The following is a 17,178-nucleotide window of genomic DNA, read 5'->3' on the forward strand; positions in this document are numbered from 1 at the left end:
GTGGAGGCAGCTGGGTTCGTCCTTGATGAGGAGCAAGACTTCCTCATGTCATGTGTCATCTTAATCATCATTGGCTTTCCCCTTTATTTACTTGGAGTAAGACATTAAAAATAGAAGCTCTTCCTTCATTTTATTTATTTTTATCTTTTATGTGGGTAGGCAACCACTCACAGCCAATGTTCATTTCACATGCCTCTTTTCTCCCTTCCGTTTTCTCACGCCCCTAGCTCTTTCTCTCTCTAGAACGCCACTTGGGGCAATGTACGGGGCTTCCCGGGACGTTTCCAAGCAAAAAAAGTGAAAAAGAGCGCTTTGCTCCGTTCAGTCTTAGACTTAATAAAACTTATTCAACTTTTTATAGGTCAAAATAGAGTTTATTGAGTCGAGCAATTTGAAAAAATCTAACTAAAATAAATTTTATGAGCTTTTAATCACTCGAACACATTCTTATATAACCACTACAAGTTTATTCAAGCTAAAAAGATGACACAATATCTATCAAACCAGAGCCCGAGAGAAAATAAACCTAGAGCTCTGATTTATATTTGCATTCAGGTAAGGTGAAGCGTGTTGTCGACAAGAAACTAGCGGCAAGGGACATCGGATGGTTGGTTCCTCACCTCTTTGGAATCAGCAAGTCTCGGTTTGTGGCAAAAACCAACCACATTGGCCCCAATGTTGGGAGCCTTTCCTCTCCCAAGTCCCACGCTGTCTGAACATATCATTTACATTCAAACTAAAAAACATACAAAATACGTTAACAGAAAGCTTTTCAGATCACATACATCGTAACACTGTTTACCGATACCATTGCCATTCATGAGCCTAAAACATTTCACACATGACATCCGTCACTCGATACAAAGAAACTTGCAATCATTCCATTCAAAACTTGCAAGTTGCAACCGTGGCTCGCCCACATGTTTCATATATTTATCTATCATAATAATACACTTTTAACATGATTCTCATCACTTGTTCTTCTGCACATAGGTAACCTACTAGAGAAGGATGCTACTACCTTAATATAACAACAAAATGGCACTACATTTCCTCATTGTGCAATTCTTTGCACCTCGTTCTGATCATCAAAAGTCTCGATCAAAAGTGGAGGAGCATAATGTGCAGTCCCTTGGTGTTCCTCTGTGTCCTGGCAATACGAGAGGATGATAGTATCTATCGACATTTCCACCACTGCAAAGAAAAGGGTTGCCACTATATATCCCAGGCCCCAACAGAACTGCATAATTACATCAAATACGGTTATTAGTATATATTTTTGGTCAAAGACAATATGTTGACTTAAAAAACTTGTTCTACATACCAGCACAGGAAATAGTGGGGATGTGATCTTGTTGTGGGATGATTTGTACTTATGAGTATCCAACATAAGAAACGCAAAAAGTGCACTAGCCAGACTCACACACAGCTTCCCAAGAAACAGAATAACATCCCCAATCACATTCACTTTCCCAATACGAAGAATATTACTGATTATCAAATCAGTTGCCATTTCAGAAGCTCTAAAGAACCCTTTTCCTGTTATAGCAATCTACAAAAATCCAAAACATGTGTAAAATAATAGAGTGGCATACAGAAAAAAGATATTCAGTTTATAGTTTAAGTTACCATAATGTATGCATTGCGGTTTACAGATTTTAAGGTCACTTCAATAGCCTTCACGCAAAACCGAGAAGTATAGAACATCATTCTCTTAATCCAGCTTTCAGGCAAGATATCCGCAACTTTTAATCTCCGGCGTATGGCTTCAAGTATGAAGCGAGTTGACTCAACAAAAGATACAATTAAAGAACCAATTGCCACAGAGCCCAGGCTATAACGCATGAGTAGCTTCATCGATGAGAAAACAGGCAAAAACGGAATCGTTTTCTGAAATAAACAAAGAGAATTCGTTAGACCAAAAAGTTACGCAAAAGCTGAGTATAAATTACATTCACTTATGGATCGGCTAAGTGGCTAACCGAAGATTCGCCACGCGTCCAATAATACGAAGCTACAGAACCAGCAATCACGGTCGAAGAACATGCGATGATAAACTGAGTGGCCCAGTAGCATCCAAATAAGTGGAATAGGATTCCAGCTGCGATATGAGGAGTGTAATGGACGCTATAGCCACAACAGTCATCACAAGTAACCCGTTTGGCTTTGAGATCATATGCACAACAGTTTGAGCTGCAATCGTTGCGTACTACCTGACCCGAACTGAAAAGATGAAGAGCAGCAGATAACCAAAACATGTAAAAGACCGCAAGGATTAGGTATGGTATGATCGGGAATATTATAAGAGCATGAACTTCTCCAATGACCTTTGCTGCAACCTGAAATCATAAGACACGAAGAACTTTATATCCTCCACAAAGTTACTTGATAAATGTATACCAGTTTGGATTAAAAGTGATTATTAGTCACCTTCAGAACTGAAGTTGCCATAAGAATCCGCCTAACAATAGCTATAGATGATAAAACGGAGACAATCATCACACAAGTCATGAGAAAAGCAGCAGCATGGATATGATGTTGCTCCTGAAGAAAAGGAAGTAGTAAACATATTAGCATCACCTTTGGCTAGTAAATGAATAAGAGGAATAAGTAACATTTTACCCTCGCAGAAACATGATAGTACGGATCATGTTCACCAATGATGGGCGAGATAGCATCATTTCCAATCCATCCAGCTAAAAAAGAGAAAAATGTGGGAAAAAGATTTATCATAACATTCCATCAAACAATTAGAGAATTAACATTTGTTTTCTAAAGCTACAAGATATATAAGTTAGTATATATAAACAGACCTTTCAAGTAGTAAAACATTGTGACTGATATTATGAGACCATTAAATAGAAAGACGGTAACCCATGGCATTCCAGCTACAAAATGTCGGATCATCAAAAGCCATAACAATGATAGAAACAGAGGCAGGAGTCCTCCACAAACTATCAACACCGGCCAGGACTTTCCCACATCAGCCACATATCTCTGCAATCAATACACCCATGATTAAATCGATCATGAAAATGCATAACAGAAACAATGCGATCAATTAGTTTAAGTAGAATTCGAAAATCGAGTAGGCTTGGTTGCGGGTCAAAACAGGTAATTTTGGACTCGGATTGACCTCAAGGCTGAAGCACTATTTGTCCAACTATTTAGCATTTTATAAAGGGTTTAGTGCGCCGGAATGAAACAAACTATGCCCAAAAAGTTATAGTGTGCATGAACTAATGTTTTTGTTTATTGAATGCATAAACTTAGTAAAAATATTTAAACCATGCAATGTGTATACGTGGCAGCCCATATGAGCTGCCACGTGTAAAAAAAAAATTTTAAACAGGCCACGTGTAAGGTTTTGATTGGTCGGTCACAAAAAGTTACATGATATAAACATTTTTACTAAGTTTATGCATACAATAAACAAAAACGTTAGTTGGTGCACACTATAACTTTTTGGGCATAGTTAGTTGCATTCCGTCGCACTAAACCCTTTTATAAATAGTTAGATAATCACATATGATCAACTAAATTATACTATTTCACTAATACCTGTTTTGTATTAAATGATTTAGGAGGTTGTATATTCGTATGCATTTGAAACACATGTTGGACTACTTTTGACCTATTCGACCCATTCGACTAATTTATTATAAGTAAAAAACTTTATTCACCAAATAGAGATAGAAGATGACATGTATCAGCCCACTCATAAGTAAATGGGTCAAAATTGTATCTCTAGTTAGGTTCAGAAATCAAGATTTGGGATTTCACAAGCAGGACATGAGCTACCAGAAGAAATATATATTCACTTAAATTTATTTTGTAAACTAGCAAAAAAAATCTCAAAGAGCAGAAAATGATGCCATACCTTCAACACAGATGATCGTGTGTTGATAGAATTGTGAATAGACTTATCTATCACCATATCATCATTGATGTTAACCCCATTCATTTGCTTCCAATGTGTTAAAGACACATTCGATGGACGGTCGATAAACTGGCAAGTCCAATAAACTGCATAACAAATAGTTACACCTCTACAATTCACAGCTCAACAATAAATATCATACACAAACTTAACTTATTGCTTACCATTTACACTTGGAAAAATGACAGGGTAGCAAGGGCCTTGAAGTTGAAGAGATGTGTTTCGTAGTTCAGGAGTAAGGTCAGCAAAATAATCATAATTCATATCGATCCAATCGTCTAAAGAAAGACGAATATCTCCCTCTGGATAATCACAAACCCAGTTCAAAGAATCTTCTGATGGTATTGGACAATCCAACAAGCATATTGATCTGGTGTTAGCCAGTTTTACTCCACTGTTCTTTAATCCACTTTGGTAAACTTGGTTAGGATTAACATAATATTTTAGTTCAAGTTCATGAAGGTCAAAATCTTTGTGCTTTCCCCCACATACATTTCCTTTATAATCCAATCCAAAATTTAGCCTGTCCAAAAACAATTCATCAAACACTACAAAGTAAAGTAGGCTAAAATAAAACCATAATACAAAACATGAAGTAAAATTATTAGCCCAAACACAATCATATACTAAGTTGTATATATTCCAATTCCTAAAAGTACTCCAACATTCATGAACCAAATAACCAAAAACATGAATAAACACTTAATTTAACATTATCTCAATTAACATTATCTAGCATACTCACATACCAAAAAAAAAACAAATCTTGACCACCATAAAACTTAAATGTATTAATTATCTAAGACCCACATCATATAATACAAAAAAACAACCAAATAAAGGATGATAGAGACACTAGAGCTACAAAAAATCTTGAAAATCATCATCAAAACTTAATTAAACTTTCATAAAGACAAATTTCCAACACTTTTCCTAATAAAAATTAAAAAGATTAAAACTTTATTGTTTTTCTACAAAAAAGATTAAAACTTTAAGGTTTTCCTTTAAGAAATACTCCGTAGTAAAAAAGATTGAAACTTTAATAAATTTTCTTGAATGTAGTCAGTGTTTACCTTAATGGGTTTCCTTGGTTAAACCCAAAGCTTGAGTTAACAATCATGGAGATCCAAAAAGCTATGAAAAAAACAAGAAACACAATATCTCTACATTTTCTGTTGTATTTTATAACACCCCCATTTCCATTACCAACTTCTCCATTTCCATCACTTGATGGATACTTTCCAATCACTCCTCTCATTTGTGTGTTTGGTTGAGATTGTAGAGAGAAAGCAAAGAGAATGAGGGGTTTATGATGAGAGAGAGAAAGAGTAGGCACAACTTGTGTGAGAAAAGACAGTAAAAAAAGCAAGCAAGCAAGAAAAAAGAGTGTGAAGAGGGGCTCACTCACAAAGAAGATATGGGAATATATATTTGTTTAATAATTTTTGTTACTTTTTTGTTTTTGTAATACATTAAATATTAACTTTATGACTTAATTTTCCCAAAAATGTGATTCTTTTATTCTTTTTCAATAAGATTTTTATTGATTAAAATTAACTTATAGATTTTCTTTTTTTAATGAACTTTTTATGGCATTAACTAAATGTCAAAAAGTAACAAACTTTCTTACTACGAGTAATATGGAAATATAATAAACATAAACAGTACATTATTACAGTCCGTGAATCAAAACATAATATTATTACGAGGGATTCATATTCCAACCAAACTTTTGTGTTATCTCGACCACAACTACTATTTGCAGTGATAGGTCCCTCTGTCTGTAATGTCAAATCTGGCAAAAAATAACGGGCCCTTGTTAGTAATCGTTGCAAATAGTTGGATATGGACAAAAACACCATTATTTGCAGCGATAATCACTGCAAATAGTCTAGTCTAATTACCAAAAAAGTGGTCGGGATACCAACCGCCTTATTATTATATTGTCCCATAAATCCGTATTATAATTGCACTTACTGTTTTATTTTGACAGAAAAAGATATCTGAAATGAATACATTATTGAGCTCATAGGCATATAATATAATATTATATTATTCTAGGGAAGACAGCTTTTGGATTTAAGACAAAGATTTTGCAGAATTGAATATTTAATATAAAAAAAGGATCTAATAAGCCAGCTTGAGCCGAGTTAAAGTCGGTCCCTGTTGTGCCCATAATTTGTGACTTATGTTCCTTTTTTCTATTTGCTTGTATATATCTGCGCATAACATGGAGTCTGTAGTTCAATGAGTTTTATAATATAATTTCGTTTGGCGCATGGAGAAATCTTTATGTTATTTAAGCTACTATATTACTCGTATAAAATGAGTGTGTATAAGTGTGAGTAATGTATAATACTCGAAATTTATTTTGTTTTGGTATCACAATTGTATGCACGATATGCCGTTAGCATATCATTTTTGCTGATATGATTCTTGTTATTATAAAGTTTAGATAAACGTACCACAAAAGTGATGGCCTAGTAGTAAAATTAAGGTAAAAGTACATATAACTATATAAGTTTAAGTTCCAATCTTATAAGCAAAGAATACTTAATAGTTAATACACCCCTTGTGAGTTGTGACCATTGACCCAGAAAGGTTCTTTGAGCTACTCACAAAACAAGTGATCGGCTTATCGTTGTGATTAGATGCCTCGTAAAAGGATTAGAAATGTCAAAATGGAAGAAAAAAAAATCATTTTTGAAGAAAAGGTTAAGAATACTCCGTAATACGTACTGCAGTTGCTTTTATAAGATCGGTCCTTATAGCTGTTTCCTTGGTGCGTCCGACGCATCACCAAAAACGGACACTGGTAGCAGGGCCGTGTCCATGGACGGCGTCCAGTTGTTTGTTCCAAACACAGACGTGCGTTCAATGGTAAATTCTTGTTTTTTTTTAATTTGTTAATACAATATATATATATATATATATGTATGTATGTATATATGTGATGTGCTAGTAGTGAAGAAGAAAAGAAAAAGGTGTTCGAATTTTTCAGAAACAAGTTTCAAAAGACATGGAAAGATAGACCGAAGATTGAAGGATGGGACGGTTCGTGTGTTTCCACCGAACAAGCCAATGGTTTGGTGGAAAGATTCACTTTGGACGAGATCAAAGAAGCGGTTTTTGAGTGTGAAGACGATAAGGCTCCCGGACCTGATGGCTTCAATTTCAAGTTCATAAAACGCTTTTGGGAATTCTTGGAACGTGAGTTCATTGTTCTATTTAATGAATTTTTTGTTTCAGGTACCTTACATATGGGGTGTAGCTCGTCTTCTATTGCTTTGATCCCAAAAAAAAGGACGCGATCAATTTAGACGATTATCGCCCTATTGCGTTGGTCGGCATTATTAACAAAGTGATTTCTAAGGTCTTGGCGAATCGTTTGAAAAATGTTCTAGGGTCGGTGATTCCTATCAACCAAACTGCCTTTCTTAGGGGTAGGTGCATCATGGATGGACCCTTAATTCTCAATGAATTGATCGCCTTCCTTAAAAAGAAAAAAAAAACAAAGCGTTTATTTTCAAGATCGATTTCGCGAAGGCTTATGATAATGTTAATTGGGGTTTTCTTCTCTCTATTCTCAAAAAGATGGGGTTCCCAAGCTTATGGTGCAAATGGATTTTCGGTATCTTATCTTCGGCTCAGGCGTCGGTCTTGGTAAATGGTTCACCGACATATGAGTTTCAATGTCATAAAGGGATGAGACAAGGTGATGATTAATCGGGCCACCGGGAATGGTACTTTTCATGGAGTTCGTTTGTCGAATGGCATCTCTATTTCTCACTTGCTTCACGCCGATGATTGTGTCATTCTCGGTGACTGGAGCAGGGATAATCTGAAGAATATAATTAGGATACTAAGAATTTTTCACTTATGTTCCGGGTTACAAATTCATATGGGCAAGTCTAGTTTGTTTGGTGTGGGTACTACAGGGGAGGAGCTCGACGAGATGGCTGCTGTTACTCGATGTGCAACTGGATCTTTCCCAATTAAACATTTGGGTATATGGGTCGGTGCAAATATGAATAAGGTGTCCAGCTGGTCTTTTTTATTTGATATTTTTGAGCACCGGCTGTCAAAATGGAAAGCTAATAGCTTGTCTATTGGGGGAAGAGTCACCCTCATTAAATCTGTCTTAGAGAGCCTTCCTACTTACTATTTCTCTTTGTATCGGGCGCCGAAGAAGGTTTTGGATGGTTTGGAAAAGTTGATTAGACGGTTCCTTTGGGGTGGTTCGGAGGATGTTCAAAAAATTAGTTGGGTCTCTTGGGATAGGGTCGCGTCCCCTAAGTCGGCTAGTGGTTTAGGCTTGACAGATCTTAATGACTCCAACTTGGCGTTGTTGTCTAAATGGTTAGGAAGATATAAGGCTGAGCCAAACAACTTATGGAGGGAGGTTATTATGGCTGTTCATGAAAAGAAGAATAATTGGTACTCTCTCCCGGTGGACAGATATATGTCAAGTAATTGGAAGTCGGTGGTTAAAGCGATCGAGTCAATTAAAGTAGCGGATGAGGGCTTGGATAAGGTGTTTAAAGGGATTTGTGGCAACGGTCAGGAGCTAAAATTCTGGTTGGATGTTTGGATTGGTAATGACACTTTTAGAGATAGGTTCCCTGATCTCTTTCGGCTCGAAAAGAACAAGAACTGTAGGGTTGTTGACCGTTATGATGGTTCCTTAAATATGTTTTCATCGCTTTGGAATTGGAGAACACCACCTCGATGATCGTAGTCGTTGGACCGATCAAAAATATAAACTAAATACCACTAATTAGTTAGGGTAAGTCGAATATCGTTCCACAGGGAATCACGGGAAAGTGTTAAACAAGTTTACAAAATTAATTAATCTAGGCATAAACTTAAAATCGATTGATTGATTGATTTGGTTAAAACTGAAAATGATTATTGACTTAACACAATAATTCAATTAAACAAAATAGACCATTCTCATGCTCCCAATTATGTTTTCAAATATGTAATCTAACTTATACTCATTGGAAACCACATAGACATAATTCGTTATAATGTTTGGACTGAATGAATTTAAGAACTAGACTAATCGATTGTGATGATTCACGATAACGAAAACTGGGGAATTGACACAACTAGACTTCTAATTCATTAAAATAAACTATGAGTTCATAAGAAATTCATTCAATAATCAATGATCAATTAACAAGTTAAAACCAAATGATAGATGAATTTCATTCAAGTCATGAACAAATAATCATTCAAACAATCCAAACAACATTAGATGTAAAAGACTAATAAAGAATTAAACATCTAATCCAACATGAGTATGAGAAAGATTGAACATAAATGGCTTACATAATTGTTCACATGAGAATGATCAATAGAAAACCTAGCCTATCATCTTCATCATTGAATCTTCAATTTGAATTGTCATCTTCATGAATTGGTGATTTGATGATGATTTTGGGGTCTTCTCTCTGTTAGGAACTATTATTGTGAGTGAATTTTTTGAATGGTAACTTCCCAAGTCGTCAATTGAATTGTATATAACTGAAAGTTAATTAAAACCATAAAAATCGGGTTTCTGATCTGCAACTGGCGTAACCTACTACCCCCCTGGGCGTAAGTTACGCCCCTTGGAATTTCAACTGGCGTAACCTACTGCCAAGTCTGGCGTAAGTTACACCCTTTGTAATTTCAGAATTCCAGATTTTTGCTTCTTGGTTCCTTGACTCGTTTCTTGATTCAATTAGCTCCATTTCATCACCTAGTGCCTGAAACACTTAACAAACATAAGGGTACCCCTAATCGTCTATTAAGCTTCACAAAACAACTTGATTTTACATCTTAAAATTATGCATTCTAGGCGTTTATCACTCGATCAGCTGAGGAGCTGAATGAGTTGAAGGACCTGAATGCTCTACTTATTGGAAGGAAGCTAATGGATACTAACGACAGATGGATATGGCAAGGAAAACATGGTACGGAGTTGACGGTCAAAGCTGTGAAAGAGGCCATGACAAGCTCCCGTGATTATAGTAACAGGTATGTGCTTCGATGGTCTAAATGGATACCATTAAAGGTTAACATTTTTATGTGGAGAGTTAGTTTGAATCGTATTCCTACATTAAAGGCTCTTAAAGATAGGAATTGTGTTTTTGGAGATGGACTTTGTATTCTATGTGGGGAGTATGAGGAATCAGTGGATCACCTCTTTTGTGGGTGTGAATTGGCTAATTTGGTTTGGACTTTCATTAGCTCGTGGTGTAAGGCTACACCGTTCTTTGTTTTTTCAACAAAGGATCTAATCGAGATCCATGAGAATGTTGGTCTTGGGAAGAAGGAAAAGAAGGTTCTGAAAGGGGTTATCATGGTCGCGTGTTGGTGTATTTGGAAGGCTAGGAATGAAGCAAGGTTCCCAAATGTCCAAGTTAAGATCGAGAAAGTTGTACAAGACATAAAATCTTTGGTCTTTCTTTGGTATAGTAATAGAAAGAAAAATGTTAATATTACTTGGGATAGTTGGCGTAGATTCTTAATATAGTATTAGTACATAAACGTTGTATGTTGTTTGGTATCGCCACTTTGACGGATACTTATTGAATGAAGTTCACTTTAAAAAATAAAAAATAAAAATAATTGCAGGTGTCGATGATTTATATTTTTTTAACATCAACTAATACATATAGAGGCATAACGATGAAGACGACTTAATTTAATATTAAGTTTCATTTTAACCCTTAGAATTTTAACTATTTACAAAAAAATTACAATAGTATTAAAAGATAATATTTAAACCCTGAAGTTAGATGTATATTTTGTTTAAAGTTGTTTTTTGTTATTATTATTAATAATATTAGTAAAAATTTTAAGTTATTTTTTGTAATAGTGGAAGAAGTGGGTAGTATAAAAAGGGGATGTTCTTGGAAAGAGAAACTAAATAGTGAAAGAAATGAGGAAGAATTGGTTAATATAAAGAGTGACATAAATATGAATATGAACAGAAGGCAACAACTTGCATCGAATTTGTTGTTTTTCATTTTAGCTGACATATGATATGACCACGATGGAAGAGAAGTGATGTTGTGCCCAATGCAACTTTTGACCAAAAAATTGCCTTAAACACTGTAAATTTCTTAATTAGTTTCCTTTTCTTTTCTTTTTTCTTTCTTTCATTTAGTGATATTTTTTTTTTAAAAGCACCAACGGATAAATGGCTAACATCCCCATGCGGATGCGCTCATGCCGGTTCGACTCCTGGCAATGCTCTAAAAGGTTTGTTTCCCATGTGTTAGATGAGTATAGCATTCCTAAGACCCCTCACCACATTTGCATGTGGCAAGATTCGAACCTAAAACCCCTAAGAAGAAACCACTTTGTGAAAAACCCCTGACCACTTGGCTAACACCCTAATGGCTATTTAGTAGTATTTATATGTATTAGTTATGAAGTGTTAAACAACCAGTCGGACTTTTTTTGTTGATACCAGTTCATTCAAACTGGTCGGACTTTTTTTTTTTGTTGATACCAGTTCATTCAAATTGATATCGATTCTACCACCAATTTTGTATACCCCTTAACTATGCACAGAATTCTGAAACTACTATAGAAGATGATAGTCGATCAGTGTGTTGATTGATCAATACGATCGTACGCAACTACACATACTAATGAAGTACTCATTCTTTTCTTTTTTTAGAACGGCTTGAAGTACTCATTCATTTTCTTTTTTTTTTTTAAACGGCATGTTCTATTCGGCGAGTTTTGCAATCCATCCATTTCGTCAAGATTATTATTGTGCCAAACAACAAGCATTTCAAAATTAAAATGTTGCAATTGCTTTAAAATTTTAAACTCAATACAACAGTCACAAGTACATTTTTTAATATTTTGATTGTCTACCACCACAATGCTTTGCTAAACACAAATGAAATAAATGCAGCAACTATAATTATATATATTGTTCGCCGTACCCTTGGGTCTTGGTCTTCGACTAACCAACCAATAGGTTATGAATTATAAACTCATATACAATAACTTCTTGATATACGTTGGAATTGTGTACAAGTTTGTAAATGCATTTCTATATAAGAATAATATTGATGATGATCTTTTCATTAGTATTACCCCAGCGTGCTCATTTTATCAGCCTAGCCAAGCTACAGTAATTGACTGCAACCACTATAAGATCCCAACGAGAGCCAGGTTGTTGAAATTGACAGGAAAGCAACACAAGACCAGTTAAAATCAAATCAACAAGACAACAATAGTGGAATTCTGGGAGCACTACAGCATATCTATTAGTATCCAACTATACAGGTGGATATCGAATTTATTATGCTGTTTGCAGTATCTGTACTTGGTGATATCATAGAGGAAACAAATAAGAGAACTAAATTGATGCAAATCTAATATATACATTTTACCTCTACAAGAACTTCTCAATGCAGGTACACAGAGTTGGTTTTGGAACTGCACCAATAACTGCATCTTTCTTCTCTCCACCTTTGAAGATCATGACAGTGGGGATGCTTCTTATACCATATTTGGTCGCAATTGAAGGACTCTCATCGGTATTTACCTTGAAGCAAGTGAGCTTGCCCGTATATTCTTTAGCTAGTTCATCAATGACAGGATGGATCATGCGACATGGCCCACACCATGGAGCCCAAAACTCGACCAGAACAGGAAGTTGAGATTCCAAAACAAGTGATTGCCATGTTTCATCATTGACAGGAAGTACTGCAATATGACAAGAATAAAAAAAAACTATACATGAATTATATAGCAATAATCTTGAGTGAAACACATTTTGTAACCATTTAATAAACTAAGAGTATTCACAACGGGCTCGTTTTCACTCGTTCTCCCCCTCGTTCACTCTTGGAGGACGAGTGCACACCATTAGGTGTGACTCGTCCTTCGGTTCGTTTTCGTTCGTCTGTCCCCCAGGGACGAGACTCGTTCCTTTTTTTTTGTTTCAATGCAACGGCTAGAAATGAAATTTCAAAAAAATTTACACAAATGGTCCCTGAACAACCATATTTCATAATTTTAAAAGTTTTACACTTTTGCTCCCTATTTATCATATATATATATATATATATACAAACCATTTACCTTCTTATTCTCTATTAATGAACACACAGTCTTCTAAACAAAAAACACATTCACAAAAGAACCATGGCAAACAACATACCAAACATGACCGTTCACGATGCAAAAATGGGCATGCAGGATCACATGCTTAACGATGATACAAACAGATCTGTAGTTAAAAATGTGATTGAGAACATAACTTCCAACAAAGCGGCAATCACAGCTGAAATTGAACGACTTGAAGCTGCAGAAGATGTTCGTAACGCCGTCGAAGACGAGTACATTAATTATCTTCGGCAGAAGATCGATTGGCTTAATCAAACTATTTTTTAGCTTACCGTTGCTACTACCACTTTAAACGCCACTCTAGACCACACATTATTCTGGCAAGGCGTTATCGGTGGTGGTGGTGGTCCTGATGATTACCTGACTAACCTTGGGGAGGAGTACGCATCTCCGCAACCCGGCGACGCTGCCGGGTCTCCTGAACCATATCGGTACATTCATCGCAATGACGGCAACAATATTGTGGATTCGGACCACTCCGAGTGTTAGTCTTATGTATGCCTTAAACTAATGTGTTAGTATTAAGTGTGGTTATGTTTTAATATTATTAATGTGTTAGTATTATGCCTGTTTTATTTTATTATATTGTATGTTTTTTATTTAATGAAATTTTTAAGTGTGTTTTTTATTTTTTATTAAAAAAATCGAAGTTGAAGTGAGGGTTAAAAGTATATAATTAAATAAATGGTAGAATAATGGGTTAAAAAGGTTAAAATAAATAAATTGTGGGTCCTAAACTAGTCCTGGCATTGTGGGTGTTTTGAGTCCTTGGCTAGTCCTGATTAGGGGTGTAAGAAATGAACCGGAAAACAGAAAAACCGGTCCGAACCGCATGATCCGAAACCGAAAAAACCGAAAATAAAAAACCCGAAGTGTAACGGTTCGGTTACGGTTAACCGAACCGAACCAAATTTTGATATATACCTACATATAATCATATATATGTATATTTACACATATGTATTACATGAATCCATCATTTACATATCTATTTAACTAATTTTTTGTATTTGTTGTCTAAAATATTAATAATTTTACTAACTTTCTTTCAAAATCTATGATTAATTTTGGATATTCTAAGTAATTGTCTTATATATATACTTTTTTTTAAGAAAAATTGTTAACTTTGTTTAAGATATCAAACATATTAGTAATATCATATAAAAAACATTTTAAGTAGTAATTCATGACACTCTTAAATAGAAACTTGCATTGCATAATATAAAGTTAGAGAAAAGTAATTCACAATTAGATGCAATGTATATTTATTTATAATACAAAATATTAATGTATTTAAATAACTATTATACATATAAAAACTAATTAATGCAATGTAAATTGACTATTATAATTGAAAACTTAAACTTTATATTAGCATAACTCTAATAAATGGTTAACCAAAAATAAAACCGAAATTAACCGACTTTTTCGGGTAACCGAATTTAACGGTTCAAAATTTCTCACTAACCGAACCAAACCGAAACCCGAAAAACGGTTCAAAATTTCTAGCTAACCGAACCGTTTACGGCCCTAGTCCTGATGTGGTGCTGACAGGGACTACTCCTTGGAGAACGAGTCATGGGCACTGTGAATGCTCTAAACAATGTCAAAGCATATTTCTTAACTAAACTTTGGTAAATCATAATCAACTTATTACTAAATGTTAAGGAAAATTCCCTGCCATGTTTATACATATTTCGTATCTTAAAAGAAACTACGGACACGCTCTTGGTTAACATATAATTGAACTTACAAAAACTAAAATGCAAAATACCAAAATATTGCAGGAGATCAAACAAATATAACCCCAAAGGAGAAGAAACCTAATAGCAAAATTGGGGTTTTTTTCAAAAATCTATGTGATTGACCTTTCATCAACAAAATTGCGCAACTCTTTGCTTTTAATGTTCTTCGCATACAACTAACTAATGTATTCTATTTCTACAAAAGCAATAATAAAAACTATTTAAACTACTAGAAGCACCAAGAACAGGATGCACAACAGGAATCTATTACTATGACTACAAAAGGTCATCCCTTCGCATAAAACTATTATCACTTTATCAAATATATCTTCCAAAGTCAAATAACATCATCTGAAGTCAGTATAATACATACAACAGCTATATATAGAGAGAATATAATACTGTCTAAGCGATTTCGCACCATTTCATGACTACAACAAATTTGATACCAAAACTTCACCTTTCTACCATTAGAACATCAACAAACAGGACAGCTAAATTACTATATATTTAGAAATTATAATCCTTAACTTAGATACATTATTATATATCTACAGAAATCGAATAACACTAAATTTAACAAATATAATAGATAATTAAATGTCTACAGCAAGTGTGGAAATCCTAACACAAAAATATCTATCTATCTATACATACATAAAATATATAACAGTAATATATCTATATAAATATTAAAACAATAGGAATCCTAGCTTTTTAAAACTATTTTTAAAATTTGCCACATAGGATTTTATCCTATGTGTCATCTCTATAATTTTCCACAATATTTATTTATTTATGCAATAAAATATATTAAGTATATATTGGTATGTAAAAAATAAAATTATGAAATTAATAAAATTGATTTTGTTTCCTAAAAACCAACATTAGTTTCATATATGGATTACATAATTGTGTCGACATATAATCATCATAGCATTGTCATATTTTTTTTAAAAGTTGGTTTTTGATTTCATCTTCAAATTCTTTTCGATTTTTAATATGAAAAGTAATTGGGTTGTTAAATTTTATGTGCTTTATACATCATTATATTTCTCAAAAAATTTATATGCTTTAATGTATTATTATATATTAGTTCATGTTCATTTTTATTCTTTTTACGTAGGTTATTTTAAATAGACGCACATCATGCGGGTAAAAAACCTAGTATATATATATATATACGAGCATGGTACCCGCGCAATGCGGCGGCGAGCCGACTATGATGGTGGTGACGACATCTATTGGGTAGGTAAAGGTATTTGATTTAAATGAGTTAGTAAAAGAAATTTTATAATATAATGGATAATTTAATATTAAGAGTTGATGGTGATTTAATTCATTAAGGGTATTTTGGTCAATTCAAATGTTCTATTTTTGTAAACTTTCAACATGGGTTATAATTTTTATATAGTGGTATAGATAATAGAAATAATGAAAGGTCATAACCTTGTACGGCAGTTTCCTGAGCTTCACAAACGATAAGTCCACCACGGCGGCCGAACTTCGATCTCAACTTCACGGATCCGGAAGATGAACGGAAGGAATTAATCTGCAGCTTTGATCCTCTAGATTCCGGCCGACGAAGTGATAGTTGAGAGATCGGAGAAGAAGCGATCGGAGTTAACGATGCCGACGGAAATCCGGAGGTGCGAGGAACGGGTAAGGTCTCGAGAACGCCGGCCATCTAAAATCTAAAATCTATATCTATATATCTATCGAAAGCGAGTGAGTGAGTGACTGTGTGTGTGAGAGTATGTGTGAGTGTGTGTATGGATGTGTGAGTGGGTGGATAGTATTGGTTAGAATTTGTTTGTTGAGAGAGATGAGATTAAGGTGAGATATTCGTGGGACGGATAATATGATGTTTCACGTGCTTTGCACTTGCCACTTTTTAATGCGTTTCTACCTTTATTTGTTATTTTTTTAAAAAAATAGATTTATTTCACGGGAAATGATTAATCCACTTAATAAAGTAGCTTAAAAATTCTCTTAATTATTGGATGAGTACATGTGAAAAAATCAGGGGGTAAGATTAGAAAAGACAATTAGTGGATACCACATATCACCTTCTTAAAGTGTTTAGAGAAGTTTTAAGCTATTTTGTTAGGAGGATTAGTCATTCTTATTTCCCAGAGCTTTTTGTTGAGCACATGAACAGATTTAGTTCGATAGAGACACTTAGGGTGTGTTTGACAAAACTATAGCTAGTAGCTGTAACTGAAAGCTCAAGGTTGTAGCTGTTAAATATAAATGTTTGACAAAAATATAAATATTTGGCAAAAATAAAGTACAAATTTGCTAATAACATAAAGATTATGGGTATATTTGGCAAAAATAACTGTAACT

General features: G+C 34.4%; 2 protein-coding genes across 2 annotated transcripts; both read right to left on the bottom strand.

Annotated features, from left to right (window-relative positions):
* Positions 1-782: 782 nt before the first annotated feature.
* Positions 783-5,296, bottom strand: LOC122593420 (choline transporter protein 1). The gene is made up of 10 exons (XM_043765830.1): positions 5,014-5,296; positions 4,105-4,463; positions 3,881-4,026; positions 2,814-2,997; positions 2,623-2,696; positions 2,431-2,544; positions 1,983-2,339; positions 1,630-1,890; positions 1,325-1,552; positions 783-1,240 (listed from the first exon to the last, which is right to left on the bottom strand). The coding sequence occupies exons 1-10, from the start codon at positions 5,196-5,198 to the stop codon at positions 1,055-1,057; spliced, it is 2,094 nt and encodes a 697-aa protein (XP_043621765.1). The 5' UTR covers positions 5,199-5,296; the 3' UTR covers positions 783-1,054.
* A 6,864-nt stretch (positions 5,297-12,160) lies between these two features.
* Positions 12,161-16,668, bottom strand: LOC122592321 (thioredoxin 1). The gene is made up of 2 exons (XM_043764523.1): positions 16,279-16,668; positions 12,161-12,661 (listed from the first exon to the last, which is right to left on the bottom strand). Exons 1-2 carry the CDS (start codon positions 16,514-16,516, stop codon positions 12,348-12,350), a joined length of 552 nt encoding a protein of 183 aa, XP_043620458.1. The 5' UTR covers positions 16,517-16,668; the 3' UTR covers positions 12,161-12,347.
* Positions 16,669-17,178: the final 510 nt, after the last annotated feature.

This window comes from Erigeron canadensis, chromosome 3, assembly GCF_010389155.1.
Source record: "Erigeron canadensis isolate Cc75 chromosome 3, C_canadensis_v1, whole genome shotgun sequence".
Taxonomy (NCBI): Eukaryota; Viridiplantae; Streptophyta; class Magnoliopsida; order Asterales; family Asteraceae; genus Erigeron; species Erigeron canadensis.

Coding starts and splice junctions, on each gene's coding strand:
- LOC122593420 (XM_043765830.1), bottom strand. CDS start 5,198: ATGAGAGGAGTGATTGGAAAGTATCCATCAAGTGATGGAAATGGAGAA. Junction 2,697..2,813: donor AATGTTTTACTACTTGAAAG/GTCTGTTTATAT, acceptor TCTCTTTTTTAG/CTGGATGGATTGGAAATGAT. Junction 1,553..1,629: donor ACCGCAATGCATACATTATG/GTAACTTAAACT, acceptor GGATTTTTGTAG/ATTGCTATAACAGGAAAAGG.
- LOC122592321 (XM_043764523.1), bottom strand. CDS start 16,516: ATGGCCGGCGTTCTCGAGACCTTACCCGTTCCTCGCACCTCCGGATTT. Junction 12,662..16,278: donor TCAGGAAACTGCCGTACAAG/GTTATGACCTTT, acceptor GTCATATTGCAG/TACTTCCTGTCAATGATGAA.